This window comes from Octodon degus, unplaced genomic scaffold (genome assembly GCF_000260255.1).
Source record: "Octodon degus isolate 3935 unplaced genomic scaffold, OctDeg1.0 scaffold00008, whole genome shotgun sequence".
In the NCBI taxonomy this organism is placed as follows: Eukaryota; Metazoa; Chordata; class Mammalia; order Rodentia; family Octodontidae; genus Octodon; species Octodon degus.
Genome location: NW_004524584.1, coordinates 15778105 through 15795694, shown reverse-complemented (window position 1 = coordinate 15795694; position 17590 = coordinate 15778105). Strand labels below are relative to the sequence as shown.

General features: G+C 52.1%; 1 protein-coding gene across 2 annotated transcripts in view; it reads left to right on the top strand.

Moving 5' to 3' along the window:
* The first annotated feature begins 5457 nt into the window (after positions 1-5457).
* Cacna2d2 (calcium voltage-gated channel auxiliary subunit alpha2delta 2) overlaps positions 5458-17590 on the top strand; it is a 103030-nt gene continuing 90897 nt past the window's right edge. For both annotated transcript variants that reach the window (XM_023706169.1, XM_012517699.2), the window contains exon 1: positions 5458-5538. In XM_023706169.1, the coding sequence (XP_023561937.1) occupies positions 5458-5538 (81 nt within the window). The remainder of the gene's footprint in view (positions 5539-17590) is intronic.

Genomic DNA, 17590 nt, shown 5'->3' with positions numbered 1-17590 from the left:
GAGAGAGAGAGAGAGAGAGAGAGAGAGAGAGAGAGAGAGAGAGAGAGCCACCCTTGCTAGCATCTTTTACATGGGGCAGGGCTTCCCCCTTGCTGCCTCTTTGGGTCCTGGAGGGTGGGCAGGGTTTATCTGGACAGCTTTATCTCCATTTTACACCTGGGAAAACGTAAGCCCAAGAGCACATGTGTAGTCCAAGGACTTAGAGAAGCCACATCTGCACCTGGGTATTCAGATACAGAGGGACATCTGCCCAAGTAGTCAGGGAAGGCTACCCATGTGAAGTGGCCCTGGGGTTGTCCATGACTCCTGAGGGAAGCCTTGCGTTTTCTGACATCTGCAGCCAGGGCTGACCGCAGCTGCCCTCTGAAATTTAAGTGGCTGTCTAGGGACAGCATGCCCTTTCCAGGTGGCCAGGGGTAGTGGGCCTTGTGCCCACCACCCATTTGTCTTTCCCTGGGCTGGGTCAGCCTAACCCAGGCTCTTGAGACTCTTTGGGCTGTCTGTCACTCCTGCCCCACTCCTTCCTGCCCTTTCTTTCCCTTTCAGAAGAACTGCAAAGGCTCCGAGGTAGGAGGTCCAGGCCAGCTGAAATATAATCAGAATAATTAAATAGCACTTTATTTTAAATCGTTCCTCTCCCAGAGCAGGAAAATAATTGGCCAGCCTGTCAAGAGAGAAGCAGGAGACCTGGGGCTTCCGCCATTGCCAAGCTTGGTTCACTGTGCTCTGGGCAACTGTGCCACTGCAAGGGGTTCTGCTGTGCCTGCCCCCTCACTTCCCTGCCTGTCCCAGCCCAGTCCTGTCCCGGCATCCACCCTTCTGTTTCACATCCCATCCTCAGTGTCTGCTCCTCCCCACACACAGTGGCAGGCTGCCCTATTAAGTTCAGGGGAAGGTTGCAGGCCCCTGAGGAACAGTATATGCATCCAGACAGGCTACCTGGTAGAGGCAGCAGAGCTTTAACAGCAAAAAATGCCTCCGTGTGGTGAGAATGTCCTGCAGAGACTGAGCCTGGGAGCCTGGGCTCTGGCCCCCTGCCAGGCCTGGCCTCCTAAATCTGCCCCTGCCCACTCTAAAAGGGCCCCTTCTTCCTCCTCGCCCCTCTGCTGAGTCCAACCACTTATACCCATCCATGCCCTCTATGGGTAAACCTGCAGTGTTACCTGCCTCTGGTTTTTCGATTTGTTTAATTATAGATGAGTTTTCTGCATAATTTATTCCAAAAGCCTGGATTATACTATACAATTAAATCACATTCTGATCATCAACTTCACATATAAAATTAACAACTGGCAACAGTTTAATCTATTCTGCTGCATCTGCACATGGTCTTTTTCTCTTGCCCCTCCACCCCTCCATTCCTCTTCTCCCATCTCCTCCCTGCCCACTCCCTCCCTGGGTGAGCATATGCAGCTGGCTGCCCCCACCTGAGTGCCCTGCAGTTTCACTCAGGGTCTCCCTGCCTTGCAGCTGGGGTCTCAGTGATTCTGTCACTAGCCTCAGGAACTTACCCTGTAAGTAGGGGTGACTTTGCTCCTTCGTCTGCGGGTATATCCTTCTGGTCTCCATTTCCCTTGGTTCTGGAGACCAAAGCCTAGCTTCCCCAGCACATGACTTATCTTCTTTCCTGTTGGGCACCTCATCCTGTCAGGCCATGCTCCACCCACCCTCTCTAGGTGTAGGAATTTATCGACTGTTTCCACTTTTCCACTCAGTGCGCCTGGGTTCTTGGAGGAACAGGGCTGTACTGGATGAGTTTGTAGCCCTCAGAGACTGCCCAGGACTAATATTCCTCATCAGTGTGCCCATTACAGCTGTTTAGCCAATCACCATTAACCCTGTTGACCCAGGGGAAGGCTGAGGTTCCAAGGTTCACGGTTTGCAGAGCCGGCCTCTCCCCTGAGGTTTGCCCAAGGCTACACCATCCTGGAAGGATGAGCTCACGGGCCTGAGGGAGCTAGGGAGACGATCGGGCTTTCCTCTAAGTTTAGGGCACTGCTGCCAGCCGCGCCACCTCACGGTTCTGATCTGTGAGATGGGCTGCAGCCTTTCCCACCCTAGGTTTGGGCGCATGGGAGGACTTACGCAGGCTCCAGCACCTCACCAGTGCACACCCACTCAGGAAGTTTAGCCCCTGTCTGCACTGTCTCCTGTCAGACACTCTCCCCTCACTGTCTTGCTAATTTGAACATAAAGTCACTTAGGAGATAAGCAGTGTCATCTCAGCAAAGAGCATGGCAAGTCACAAGGACGCAGGGAGCTAGCTGTAGACCACTCTGTTCAGTCTGACCCATGGGCAGCACTGTCTGGCTGGGAGGCATTGCCAAAGCCAGGGATTTGGGTGCAACTCAGTGGGGACCTGAGCAGGATTTGGTCACTTTGGCTTTGACTGAGGGGGCCACGAATCCTGATGTGTGTTTGCCCGTCATTCTTCTGAAGTCCCCATGTCTTCCTGTGGGAGTGAGCCTGGTTGTGCCTTGCTAGGTTGCACTTAGCTTGTGAGGTACCTTCTCCAGCTTTCAGGAACACTATGAGGCATCGTCACACCATGGCTTCCTCGGTGCCCATGTGTTTGGCCAGGGACACAGGCCAAACCCTAGAACCCACAAAATCATATTTCTGTGGCAATGAAATCAATTTTCCAATTCTCTCTCGTGTTCTTCTTAACTCTAGGATATACATATTGTCTTCCTAGTTAGGTCTGATTTCAACAAACAGACAGAGTAACTTGTTTTCTCTGGCATTGTGCTGATGGGCAGTGTGCTAGGGCCAGAGGTCTGCCTGTCAGTCCCAGGATGCTGGACGCAGGGCTGGAGCCACCCTTAGAACCTGGAGTAGTGTGTGTGTCACATTGAAACAGTCATTACATCCCAACAGCAGAGTCCAGAGTGACTTCAGCCTAGTTGAGAGGGCAGAAACTGTGTGTGTGTGTGTGTGTGTGTGTGTGTGTGTGTGTGACAGAGGCAGGGACAGAATGTGTGCCTGGAGGAAGAACTTGACTTTATCCTGAGATTTGGTTCTCTTAAAAATATTTTAGTATTGAAACAGCTTTTTTACGTGAAGTGATGGTGATTATATTAATAATGTGTTGTCTGCACAAAATAAAAACTTGGCATCCGTGTCTGTTCTCCCAATTAAGATCCTTGTACTTAGCTGTGAAATCCCAGAAATGGAGAACTATAGACATAGAGAGGCGAGTTCACGGCCTGGGGTGGAAGTGGCGTTCTGGTAAACGTTGTCAGTCTGCTCGCCAGGGAGAGAACCTGTGATTCGGAGCATTTACTGATATCGGGGGTGTAAATGTTCCTACTATGATGAGCTTTACACCCGTAAGGTAATGACACTCCGTGCCAAGTTGGGAAGAAGTACATGCGTCAGCACTGTGTATAGGCCTTGTGACCCCAGCACACTTCTGAGATAAGTCCTGTCTATCTTTGCCTGGACAGGTGATCTTGGGCAGGTCAGTTAAACCCTCTGTGCCTCAGGTTCCTCACCTGTAAATTGGGATGGTGATATTTGCTATCTTTGTGAGAGCTGATGTAAAAAAAAATGTGATATACTGGCACTGTACTTTGTACATAGTGGGTATCCTTGTATATTTTAGTCTAGGAAAGATTGTGATTAACATTCTGTCTCTTACACTGGTGAATGGCTGAGGTCAGGGGCGTGGGCAGGGCAGAGCTAATGGCTCCCTTTGGAGATCAGATCTTTGACCTTGCTCATTTGTCTGCCACCTGGCTGGCTGGACATAGGACTATGTGGCAGTCCCTCCCAATATCATCCACCAGGGTTCTCCTGTTTCAAAATTACAAAAGAGCCACCTGTCACATTGTCCACCCACAGCCAGGGCCAAGACATCAGTGCTTGGTGGACAGTGGCCAGCTAAGGCGACTCTATTCTCTGACTATGCCTTGCCCTCCCCAGCTTAGCAGTAGAAGCCTGATTGCCCTTTCTACCCCAGCCTGCAAGCTGGATTCCACTGGACTCAGGGTTAGTCTCCCCTGTGGTGGGTAACGGAGGTGGGAACCAGGCTGTGGCTCAGCAGCAACAAGCCAGACCTAATACCTCTATTTTTTGATGTTGATTTTTTTTCCCATCATGGTCCTGACATTCAGCCTGGCAAATTGCAATTAGTGATCCTCCTGCCTCCTGCTCCGAGTTCCCATGCCAACCGACCCAGGCACACACAATGACATGTGCCCAGCCCCCAAGCCAAAGGCAGGAGGAGGGATGTGGGGCAGGAGGCCAGGGTGAATGCTTGTGCACTTCTGACCCTGGAGCTAGAAGACAGTCCTGCTCCCAAGTGACACTAGGGAGGATGGCGGGCCCAGGGAGGCATGTTGGGGCCAGATGCACTGTGCTTGATCCTTGGCCCATTTCAGCCTCTATAGCAGTTCTCCTGCGGGCCTTCCCTGGGGAGGACTTGGCTGGCAGAATGAGAAATTGTCAGAGGAAGGGGAAGTTGAGGTACCTTTTCAGGCACATGAGGGCAGGGAGACTTTACAACAGAGAGCATCTGACATTATCTGGAGGGGAAGGTCATTCGTTTGAGCTCAGTTGAAAACTCTCTCCAGATACTTTCCCTTTTTCTGGCTCTAGAATAGAAAGTACAGGGCCATGTGACCATCTGGCCATACTATCCACTCACAAATATCCCTAAAGAGTGCCCTCAGCTCATGTGTCCTTTTTTTTTTTTCTCATATGTTTTTGTGACACTCTAAAATGTGGCCCCAAATAAGCCTGTCATTCCAGAAAAAGAAGCTGAGAAACAGATGGGTTAAAATGACCCTAGGGTGGTACCAGGGAGACCTGTTTAGGCCTGTGACTCAGATGAAGCATTTTTGAGGCTTGCTAAGCTCCCAGAAAGGGACAGGATTGTCTGCACTGGACTGGTGGTTGGGTTTATACTGGGCATCTAGCAATGGACTTCAGATAAGCATCTGTCTACTGGAATACTGGCAAGCAGAGGGCTTTGTGAGCCAGAAGCTCCCCGTGTCCACTGCTCAGATGAGGTCCAGAGAGACAGGGACCTGTCCAGGCTTACACAATAGCTTGGTAATGACAGCCATGTTCCTTGCTCTTGCCTAGGCTCCCCCTGGCTCCATCCTGCCACCTTCCCTGGTGTCTAGAAATCCCTGTGTTCAGAACAGCTACATCAAGGTCTGGCTCTTCACAGTGAAAAGTAGCCTCCCTGCAGGCTTCTGGGAGCTGCTGAACTTCCTCAGCACATTCACAGCACACTCCTCTCTTCTGTCTGGCTGGCCCAGTACATGAGGAGAGGCCAGGCCCCTGGGGCTGGACTTCAAAGAGAACCACAGGCATACTCTGGTTTCTTGCTTCTGTTTCTCCTTTAGTGAAAATTGGGTTGAGTGAAAGGCTGCCCTGGTCTCCCCCGGGTGTCAGGGTCTGGATTGTCCCAGCTTCAAGTGGACTGACATCTCTGTCTCTGCACACAGGATGCAGCACTGGGCCCGGCGCCTAGAGCAGGAGATCGATGGTGTGATGCGGATCTTTGGAGGTGTTCAGCAGCTCCGTGAGGTAAGCATAGTGTACCTGCTTTCCCCCAGGGACCCTCTTCCAAGCAGTGTTGAATATTTGGCTTGTTGAGATCTTGGTCTGAGCTTCTCAAGGTAACTGTTGGAGCAGTAACCTTCTAGCATTAATACCTCATATCATTGGGAGGGTGTTGGGACTTTCCAGGTTTCCCTGTAGATGGGCTCTGTGTGTTTTGTTTTGTTTTGCTTTTTGGTGGAACCAGGGATTGAACTCAGGCCCTTCCACTTGCCAGGCAAGCGCTTATTTGACTGAGCCATCTCCCATCCCCTGGGCTCTGTGTTTGAGGCAGTGTGTGAGGTGGGAGCCCAGGCTTTTGAGAGGCCAGTGGTTACAGGGTATGGGAAAGCCCAAGGGACTAACCCCAAAACGATATGAGGGCCAGGCCAAACAGACGTGGGAAACAATCTGGGAGCCAACGCTCATAGCCTGTGAGGAGTGGCAAGCCTGTATTCTGCTTGGGATGAGGGATCAAGGTGCGGGAAGAGTGATTGATTAGACGCTGGTGAGGACATTCATCCTGGGAGATTATGTTAATGTTTGAAATAGTGATGTGAAGAGCAAGCTATCCGTCACCCCCAGAAGGCTGCAAAATGTGTCGCTGTCAGGCATAGGCTCCTGAGCTGTTGCTCTTTATGTGAAAATACGGAGTCTCGGAGATCTGAGATCTTGGAAGGCTGGAGGTGGGGCCCCTGGGGATTGCGTACCTGGGGCGTGGGCTGGGAGGTCTTGGCCAGAACTGAGTAAGGCATTAGTGGGGGTCTCCTGCTGATAGTTGGCTGGAAACAGAAGAGACAGTGACTATGAGGATTCTGTTGAAAGTCCGGGCCCAGGGTTCAAAGATTAGATGCCTGTCTGTATTTCCATCATCCCTCTTGGTCAGGACTAAGGTCAACAGATGTCACTTCTAGGGAGCAGGAGCCATGGGAGTCATTAGTCTTCCCCATTCTTGGCTTCTATAAGTGCTCACAATATGGGGGTGGCAGTGTGTTGACATTGCTTGTGGATGTAGAACTCATGCACAAATGGAGCATATCAAAGATGACTAAAGAAGAGGTAACATAGTCTAGGTCTGGAGGTCTGAACCACTATCCTGATTTCAGCCCTTCCTGCAAGGGTCCAGGGTCTCTGAACATCCCCTTTCTGGGTTGCTGGGCTCCAGATGTAGCAGTTGCATCCCACTCCTGTGAACTCTCAGTGACTCAGCTGTGCTAGTGGAGCTTCCAGAGAAAGCACTGTAGGAAATACTGTTCCAGAACAGGAGTCAATTCAGGCTCAGGAATAGCACTCAGCACTAACCAGGCTCTTCGCACTGGCAAGTACAGCTGTATGGGTTAATGAAGGAATGGTAGCTCCCTAAAATGAACAGATTCACCTTTCCAAACACATGGTTCTATACAAAGACATTGAATGTAGCAGTTAAGACTCTTCCATGCTTTGAATCTTCAACTCTGGGATGTTGTTTACTTTATGCTCAGTGGTAACTCAGACCTTGAACATTTGCCTGTGAGAGAATAGTGTGCACACTTTATGCCTGACACTTGGGTCTGTCAGCTTCCTGGATGGTAAGGACCAAGGTAGAATCCTTGTTCAGTGAACCTGTCTTGTTCAACTAGGCAAGACCCTGACCCTCTCTGATCCTCCTTTTCGACCCATAGTATGGCTGACAAGTCTGATGATGAAAATGGCAATGGATTTGAATTTCTCTTGTTAATCATTTTCACTCCTAGGAGTGTTCCCTTCCTTTCAAATGAGACAGACCTGAGTGATTTCAGGCTTTTTATCACTGTGTCTTCCCTCACTCCCTCTGTCCCACACTGAAGAAGCTTCCACACAGCTAGCTTGTGGCAGACCTGGGGCTTGGGCCTGGGCTCCTGTTCCAGAGTACTGCTCCTTCTCTGGCCATATTTCCCCTCCTGGGAGGGTGGATAAGATGAACCTGGGACAACGGGGAGCTGGGCTGGAGCAGGGCTATGCCTGGTGTGGCAGGCAGGCAGAGAAGTGCTGAGCAGGCATTTGCTCCTCCTGGCACCCCACTGCTGCCCAAGGCTGCCAACTCTCCAGCAGCTCTGTCCTGCTCCAGTTTTTTCTCACCTGATTCCTCAGCCTCTTACTTCCTGCTGACAGCTCTGGGGCTACTTCTTGGCCCAGAGCACTCTATAAAGAGGTGTACAGGTGAAGTGGCAGTGAGGTTAGGTGTAGAGTTCTAGAAGGAAAGGGCAGACCAGGGGGAGGGAGAGGGAGCCAGCAGGGGGCCCTCTCTCCCATGGGTCATAGTCATGTTTCCAGGTTCATACCTGGCTCTCACAGGTCAAGAGGATGCTGGAGCAGATCACTGACCCAGCTGCCAGTACTGCCACAGACCCAGCACTGCGAAGGCTGACAGCCGTAGTCTCCACCAGAGCTACTCCTCCACGGCCTCCCTGAGCTGATTCTGAGCAATCCCCAAACACCTGCAGCTGGGATGATCTTTGTGTCAAAGCCCCCTCCATGACTGCTCTCCCTGCCTGCCCCAGTCCTAGAGGCTGCCCCACCCCCAGTAGCTTGGAGCTTTGAGGGCTGGCAGCTGCAAGAGAGCAGAAACTGCAGACAGTGGCATTTGGGAACATTTTCCTTGCCTTGGCATTTTTCTTCTCCCGACCTTACCACAACCTACTGGGGCACCACTGGGGGCAGATTGTGGCCCATTTACAGGGCAGAAGCCTGGCATGTCTTGGTGGGGAATGGGGTCTGTCTGTGAAGAGCTCACTGCATTTCATCACCTGACCTCCTGGGCCAGTGCCTAGCCTGGGTCCTGGTATTCACGTACTACCACCCTCAACATTTAGCCAGATCCACTTGAGCCACTCCCTCCTGGGTACTTCAGCCCTACCAACCCCTGAGCTGCTCTTACCTTCAATAGGTCACAAAATTGTGGACTGCATAGCCTATCTCTCCAACCCCCCTGGGGCTGAGTGAAGTCTCCTGAGCCCCGTCTCTACCCTCCCCCACCAGCACATATTGTCCCCATCCTAGGGGGGAGGGGAGAGCATATGCTTAGGCTCTGAGCTCATTTACATAATGAGGCTCATCAGGACAAATAATTAATGAGTTCCTGGGGGTGCATGAGGATGATATGGAGATGGACAGGTCTCCCCTCTGAAACCCAGGTCACTCCGATGAGTACAGCCAGTGTGACCTACCACTTCTACTGAGTGACTAAGGTCCAAGGGAACAACTGGAGGACCTGTGGGAAAATGAAGCAAGAATCGATCATTGTCAGGCATATAGAAGTATTTGGTTCACCAGGTATGCTGGCCCTGGGGTGGGTTTCTCTTTTTTATCTGGTAAGACAATTCCTTGGAGTGGAGAAGATCCTCCACCTATGGTAGGAGTGAGGGGAGGCTGCCTAGCCAAAGCTGGGAGGACCTGGGATGGCCATATCTGGGAGTCACAGCTACCCTCTGGAAAAGCTCAATGCAAGTCTGGGCCCCTAAGAGCCTTTCCCTATCCATATCAACCCCAGTGCTTCATCTGCCCAGTCAGGGCAAAAATGGCATATTGTCTTATTCACATCCCAAGCTGCCTATGCCACATGGTAGCCTTAGTCTAGCAGCATGCTACTGGTTATTCCTGTGGCATTGTCATACAGGTGGGGAATCCAGACTGCCCTTTCTACCCATCCTGGAGCCTGCCAGGCCAGTCCTGAGTGGGGGCAGTGGGGCAGAGGTGTCAAGGCAGAGGAGCTAATCTTGGGTAGCACCTCCTAAGGACTGCTGAGTAGTCCACACAGCTGGGCCCCAGGACTCTGTGATCCCCCAACCCCTAGTCTTCTGTTCTCCTTCCATCTGCTGTGCCTCTATAGGCATTTGTGGTGCTTTACACCTGTTGTATCTGTGGCCTCCTACCCTGTACAGGGATGTACCCAGAGTGACTTTTCTGAACCCAGTGAATTTCCGTAGTACTCTCCTAACTTGTCTTCCCCTGACCATCCCTGTGCCCCGTCTGTTAGTCCTCCCAAGAATGTGTAATTAATATTTGCAGAATGCCACATCTGGAGCTGGCTTCCACCTTAGGCTAGAGATTAGCCATGTCCAGGGCCCTCTTCCTGTAAGGTTCAAGGTGGCAGGACAAGGCCCCTCTGCAGGTGTCTTTGAGACAGGCCTCTCCATGCCCCTTCCAGCTCTCTTCCCCACCCAGCACCTCTGCATACTCATACCTGGTTGGTCTCCAGGATGCTGGCTGAGGTTGTGGTCCTGTCCCTATCTGGGAAGTGTGCTTTCTGGGCTTCCAAGCTTCCTAGGTGAGGGTTAATGAGTGCCCATGAGTGTCAGGGAACCTCAGAAACAGAGGAGCTAGGGCAGAAAAGGAGTGAGGAAGCTGGAGCAGGGGGAGGTGCTAGGGGACAGAAGTAGTCCCAGGTGGAAAGGCAGGGGAGGCCAGAGGTTGTAGACCCAGGTCCCACAGTTGATTTTTCTGTCCGAGTGCTGTGATTTTATGCACCCCTGAGAGACACACAGCAGCCCCTTGGCTAGGCAGACCCCACCCATGCAGGACTGGCACAGGCTGCCCCAGCTGATGTACTGAAAGTCAGCTGGGGGTAGGGATGAGGCAGCCCTCCCCTCCCCTCCCAGGGTCTCCCAGCCTCAGGACTGTAAGCGTGGGGTCTGCACTTGCTCCTTGCCGGCCCTGCCCTCCATGCATCGTCCTCCTGGGCAGGCTCAGTGGTGCCCTCCTCTCTCCTGGCACAGATGATCTGAATGTGGGGTGCATCAGGTTGGGGGGGCGGGTATAAAATGTGCCGCTGGGTAGGGATTGCTGTCACTTGCCTCCCTAAAAACCCACATATATTATTCTTTAATGGAAAGTTAATTGTCTTATTATTCCCTCCATATGGTCCTCTTGCTCGGCACCCAGCAGGGATGCATGGGGCCGGGGGAGGGCTTCAGGGAAGGCATCTGAAACGTGATGAGGCCCCTGCACCAGCGTAATTAGTTACAGAGAGGCGGGTGCATGGGAGCCTGGCCAAGTCCTGCCTAGGCCTCCTCTTTTCATCCAGCCACTGCCCACCTCTCTCTTTTCTGGGTCCTGCCCTGTAGGTGGCCTCTCTGGCAGCCTCTTACACTATAAGATCTGAAACACTCTCTCCCTATGTGTAAAGACAGAGCTGGGTGAAAGATGTTATCCTTCTGCTGCCCCACCCTTAACCCAGCCAAAATGTACATTCTCCATTGTGCTAAGGGGGCAATGTCCATTTTTGAGGGATTATTCTAAAGCTATTTCATCCAGGACCAGAAATCTCTGAGGTAGGTTGGACTTAGGCCTCCCTGCTCTTCTACATATTCCCCAAACTCAGAGAAGCATGCAGGGAAGTGAGGATGCTTCAGGACACTTGTCCTAGAGCCCCTGGCTCAGGGTAGCCATCTATTCCTTGATGTAAACCACCTAAAGGGTCTCACGCCCTAGTGGCTCCTCCAGGCTGCTGAGGTTGGGCTGGGACTGGTGTTTTTCTCAGCCCTCTGCCCTCCATCCCCTCTTCCTGCTTGCTGCCTTGGACTATGAGGGTATCATGTCAGAATCTCTGCCACAGGGAAGATCAGACATGAATACCCAGAGAGGTCATGGATATGAGGAAGCAGTTGGGAGGGGGGTCAGATGTAAAACCCTTGTTCCTGGGGTCGTGGCAGGGAAGGCTCCATCTGGGTCTCTGTGGAGTTAGTGGGTATGGAAGGGATGAGTCTGAAAGCGAATCTCTTTGTTGGGATCAGCTGATTGTACAGGTGTGAGAAGAGGGTCCTCCAGTCTCTAGCCTGGGCCAAGAGGTCACTGTGAAGGCACATCCTAGGTCAGTTCCCAAGGGATAGGGAAAACTTGGAGATAGGGAGAAGCATTTGGTGCAAGCTGTGACTACTGAGGACAGGACGTGCTGTGGTCCTGCAGGTGAGGCAGATCTGGAGTTGAACCTGGGCCTGTGCTATGAACAGCCACTGAATGGTGGGTGGTGGTGGAAGAGTGATGGGGGGGGAATCTCAGGTCTGAGCCTTTGCATTCTGTGGACCTAACACATGTTGTTCTGCCTCTCTGGGCCTCTGCTCCGTCACCTGTGAAATGGGGATCTATTCAGTCCTGTCCTCCTGGCATGTATGAGGATCTCAAGAGAGCAGGAACAAGAAAAATCTGCAGAGCCCCACAAATGTAGGGTGCCTTTGTTACTCCCAGTACCAACGGCCTGCCCGCTCAGGATTTGGTCATGGTTTTAGAAAGTTCAGATGCCCAAGGTAAGCTTTCTGCTTAGCACAGCCTAGGAGTTTGGAATGGGTTCTCTCTTCCCAGTGACCATGACATCTCACTGGAAGAAACAAAAGACCACTAATCTGGGACAGGGCTTGAAGAAATAGGGCCCGTGAGCCAGGGAAGGGGAGTGGCTTCATTAGTGAGAAATCCAGGGAACGTGATGCAATGCACCCGCATAGAGGAGGCAGCTGAGGGGAAGGGAAGGGCCCCGACACCCCAGAAGGCCCTGAGTTGTTTTCTCCAGTTAACAAGTTGGCAGCTTATTTCTCACACCCTGTGAGAGGAGAATGGGAGCTTGGTCGGCAGTGGAGTGGGAGGGGGCAGGATGCAAAACCACTGAACTCTGGGTTGTCTCCAGATGTTGGCCCTAGGAAGGGAAAGGTTGGGTCAGAAAGTGCCATAGCTGAAGCCAGGACTAAGATTCTGGAGTTCTTGAGGGTGGCAGTCTCGGGGATCTCTGAAGGTTCTGTGACTATGGTCCCTCATTTTAAGAGTCTCAGAGGCTGTGACCAGAACCTGCCAGGGCACACAGCACCAGCAGAGGGCTACTAGGGAAGCCTGGGCTTTGCTGCAGAACACATCGCCCTTGAATGATTCTAGCTTGGGAATCTGGGAGATTTGTCTATTCAACTTTCCCAAAATATGGCCCTGCTCTTTCCTGCACACATAGAAAGTGTTCTGGTGACCACCCAGCACTCCTCTCGGGTCCCCAGTGAAGCTGGCATTGCAGCAAGACAGCTCCCGGGAGGACCCAGCCCGTGCAGCTTAGCTGCCCTGGGTCTACTCCCCTCCCCCAGCCTCACATCTGTCTCTGAAGAGCGATGGGGTGGCTGTGTCTAGAGCTAGGGGCTGCTCTAGATGACCCAGGGTGGGAGATGGGGATTGCGGATGGAGGGCCCAGTGGGTTTCTATGATGGGCCTGGAGGAACAGTTGACCCGATCTGTATTCTACCCCCTCCTCCACTCCCATACGTTGCTAGATCAGTAGCAGCCACAGGGACACTTGCCTCCGATTCATGGAGCCTCAAGCACTTGGCTGAGGCAGAGAAGTAATTGGTTTTGACAAACCACAGCCAGCCTGAGGGGCAGCATGAGCAGCATTTAGTAAGACCAGGCAGGAAATGGAGGCTCAGTGTGGCCTCCCTCCACCCTCTCCTGTGAGCAGAGATTTCATGTCTGCAGAAAGTTACAGAGCCACAAACTTTCTTTTCTCTGCCTCTTTCTCAGCCCTGGGGCCTGGCAGCTCACAAAGAGGGGCTGGTGTGCTCTGTGCTAATGGGGAAGACTGAGGCAGGGGTGGATCCTGAGCAGACCTCTGTCTCATCCTTGTCTCTGGTTTCTCATGAATTGGAGACAAATAACTGGCTCTCAGCCTGAGTGCCTGGCCCTTCAGCACAAGAGCATGTGAAGTCCAGGTGGAGAAGCAGAACCAGTGCACATATGTACAAACAGGTGCCTACAAGGCTGACATGGGTAGGTGCTTACCTGGTGACTGTGGATGGGGAAGCAAAGAGGCTGGAATCGGAGGACTGAGAACGGAGTACCTGGGAATATGACTATTTGACATAAGACCTAAGGCACCATTCAGCCCCACATGGGAAAACTAAGACTAGTGTATCAGGGTTGAGGGTTGATGCCAGAGGCCTGGTAGATGTAGGCTTGCTTTGGGGATTACCAAGGTTCAGCTCCATGTTAATGACCCTTTGATTGTTGTTTGTGAGAAAACAGAGGGCACGGGCTATGGAAAGGAACCCTGGAGAAGAGCTGGCTGCACAGGTGTACTGGCTATCTAGATGCCTGGTGAGGCTGGGGAGGCAGAGCCATTCTCAGAGTGATTGGAAGGTTTGGTCAGATGTGTATCTCTGGGCAGGAGTCAAAGGGAGTCCTTACTGGACCTCTGAGTCTCCCAAATGCCCTTCTGTCCTTTTACCCCCTACAATCACAAGATTTCTCCTCTTCTTCCTCCTTCCTTTTATCAGTACTTGGGATTCAACCCAGTGTGTTGGCATTGAGCTACAATATGATCCTTTTTTAAATTTTTCTATTTGAGACAGAGTCTCATTACGCTGTTAGGTTGTTCAGGGCGGGCTCAAACTTGCAATCTTCCTGTCTCAGTCTCCTAGTGTACTGGAATTACAGGTATGCACCACTATACCCAGCTAGAATTATTCTTCCAAATCTACTTGTTCCTCCCCTCACACACCCCACCTTTTCCAGACCTCCCTGCAGCTTTAAAACCAGATCACAGCTCTTCTGGAAGCTCCCCCAGATTAATGCTGAAGCCAGTGTTGTCTGAGACTCCTCAATCCTGGAAGGTTTTGAAACCTTCGGGTACACATAGGCTGCCAGGATGTGATCTCAACATATGGAGACCATGGCCAGAGGGCAGGGTGTGTCCAGGCCTTCCAAGAATTCACCTGGACAGTCAGCCTGAAAGGCAGCTAGCCCTGGAGATCCTTGGGCACATGACTCACTGAGGAACATAGTGCCTGACCTGCTGTAGATTGTGTGCATTGGACATGGGCTGACCAGCCTGTGTGGAAGGTAGTGTGACAGGTGGGTGATGGAAACATGCATGTGTGTACATGTAGAAAGAAGAGAGCATGTGAACCTGTGCTGCAAAGTCCACAGAAGGGCGTAGTCTTGGCTGCACATGTACCACATGTGTTGGTGAGCATGCACATGTGGACAAGTGAGTGGTTCTGAGTACTACCTATGGAGGTGAACGAGTAGGGTGGAATGGGACTGGAGAAGGCACATGCTGGGAGCTCTGCATCACCCAGCAAGTGAGAACTACTTAACTGATTCATTAGCAAAGCTGAGAAGTTGAAGTTGTGGGTGAGAAGCACACATTCATGCACACATGGTTTCCCTGTGCCCATGTTACCACCCAACACTGATCAGCTGCCTTGCAGTAGGCAGGATGTGAGTTAGTTGTATCTGCATCCTGAAATAGGGGCTGGACCGAGCAACCCCACTGTGGAGGGCAAAGCCACCCAGGACCTTTTCCCCATTTCACAGAGGTGGAATTGTGGCTGATAAGGGAGCCCTGAGCAGAAACCTTATTTCTAGGCTCTGGGCCTCCGGGTGCGGGGAGCATCCACGTTCTTCTCAAGTAAGCTCTGGCAGCCCATCATGCCCTGGCCTGGGGTCTACCAGTTATCTTCAGAAGGCGTGAAATAGTCTGGATGCCAGCAGCAGAGCTGGAGTCTCTACCAGGAGCTCTCTATGTGCAGGAAATCCACTCCACCTTATAACCCACAAATGCTTGTCACCAGCCACTTTCCTTCCTGTGCCCTAAAGACAGGCCTGGAAGGGGATGGCTGATTCCCTAGAAATCTGAGTACCTTCCCTCTATACTCTTTGAAAGTGAGGGTCCCCCACTACCCACAAGCCTATGTGCCTCCCCACCAGCATGGAGCACTGTGACTGTAGTTGTCTCTCTGTACTCTGCTCAAGCCCAGCTCCCAAGGCATTGATGGGGTCTGGGGAGCCTGTCCCTGGATCCTAGAATCTGAACTCCATGCTGACTCCTAGCAGGCAGGCCTGCTGGCCTCTCAGTCTGCACCTCAAAGCCTTTCAGCCCTGCTGCTGCATTGCAGCTTCTTGCAGGGAGACCTGGAAGCTGCGTTGAGTGGAAGCCACTTGCCTCTTGATCAGGTGTTGATGCAGGAGCCTTCATTATGCTCCATCTATAAGCGTGGAATAAATTGGTGCGCAATGAATTTATTCTTTTTAAAGAGGGACTTTCACACTGGGGAGAACTTTTAAAAAGAACATTTTATATAAAAGGCAATTACCATGCCAGTAATTTTTATGTATTCTCCCCCTGCCATTCCTGTCTTTGTGTTTGAATGTGACCGCCTCCTGGGCAGCTGCAGCCTGGCTCCATGGCTCCCAGCCTCCCAGTTGGAGCTTCCTGCCTGCTGCAGTGGCCTCCTCCTCCCAGAAGGATCAGGATGCAGGGCCCGGGCCAGTGGTGTGGACTCAGGAGCACAGCTGGATACATTTGTGATCCAAACTTGGGTGTTCTGAAAATTTCCTCCTACAGGCAACTCTGTCCTGAGGCTGTTCCAGCCCTAGTCCTTGGCCTGGTGTATCCTTTCTAGGCTCTTCTTGGCAGCAGCTGAGCACTTAAAGGTTTTGCTTCCAACAGCCTCACAGCCCAGCTCAGTAAGAGAGAAGACTGGTGTGGGAGCAGGTATTTTCCCTCCTGAGGAGCCACTAACGGGCACCCTGCCTCCCCATCCATTATTGCTCTCACACACGATGCATTATGTAAATTGTCTCCATTGCTAAGTGGTGGAGGAGCCACTCAGGAGGAAAGGCAGAGGCAGTAAGGTCCGGAGCCTTCCAGGGGGAAGGCCAGAGAGTGGCCCTGCAAACTCACTGTTCTGCATCAAAGAGGATGTGGCAGCTTCTAAACTCAGATCAGGACACCTGAGGATTATGCAGTTTATCCCTCAGGCCACAGATTTATGCAGGTAGGATCCCCACAACAGGCTGGGTGCTCCCAGGAGGCTGGGTGGGTTCCCTTGTCAGATGGGGCCATCAGATGGGAGCTTTGCCTTCCATCTCAGACTGTCTGCAGGGCAGGACATACGCCCACACTCACCCACAGGGCCTCCTTAGAAACACTTAACAGAGTTAGAAAAGGTCATGTTCAGCCATGGGGCTGGGTGACCTGCCCCCTCCCAGACCCCAGAAGCGCCTGTGACTTTGGATCCCTTCTGAGATGAGTGTCTAATGAACATGTGACAGAGGTGGGTGAATACTGAGGCCAGCCCACATCTTGGGATGCCAGCAGGTTTAGGGAGCTCTGCAAGGGCTGTAGTCTTGCAGAAGGATATGACTGAATGCAAGTCAATGGGCCTAGTCAAGGCCTGAGTAATAAAGGGACCTGCCTGGCTTGCCATCTTTCCTTTTAAACATGATCTGCAGGGGAGCTGAATCCACCTAGCATGTTAGGGTTTGACACCGCACTGCTAGAGAAGCCAGGCACTCTGGGCTTCTTCAAACTGCACAAGAATCCTGTCATCTTGGCTTGCACTGGCATGTGACCCACCAGCACAAGCCACACACTGGGTATCACCCAAGCCCAAGCTGCCACTTCATCCCTATCTCCTATTCTGCCCCTTGGAAAGGAGGCACTTAGACTGAGGGATCACAGGTTTGTGAATTTCCTGGAAGTTACACAGAATTTAGGATGCCAGGAAGGGTATGAGAGTTAGCAAAGCAAACATTTTCAGGCTACCCAGCCCCACTTCCTGCACAAACAACCCCTTCTGGTCCCTTCCCAGGCAAGATGGACAACCTAATCCTCGCACAGATCCTGGCACAGTGGTTGGTAGCCAGACACGGTGGGGCACACCTGTGACTTCAGCCCTTGGGTGGCTGAGGCAGGAGGATTGCCATGAGTTTGAGGCCAGCCTGAACTACACAGCAAGACCCTGTCTCAAAAACAAACACACAACAATAAAAACAGCACCTCGTTGCCAGAGCAGTGAGTTCACGGCCACGTGGACATTGCAGATGACTTGCGGCTTCCTCCTGCACGTGGGGTGGGTGGCATTATCTCAGACCTCTGTGGCTGCCGTCCCTCAACTTGCTTTCTGAATACTTCCCACTTCGGAGAATTGTTGGGAAAGCACCCTGGTCCAGGGAGCGCTGACACCAAATCACTGTTCTAAGAGACTGGGCTGTACTCAGCAGATCAGGGACTTGCAACCAGGCCAGCTCCTGGCTCTGGACTTCCTGCCCCTGA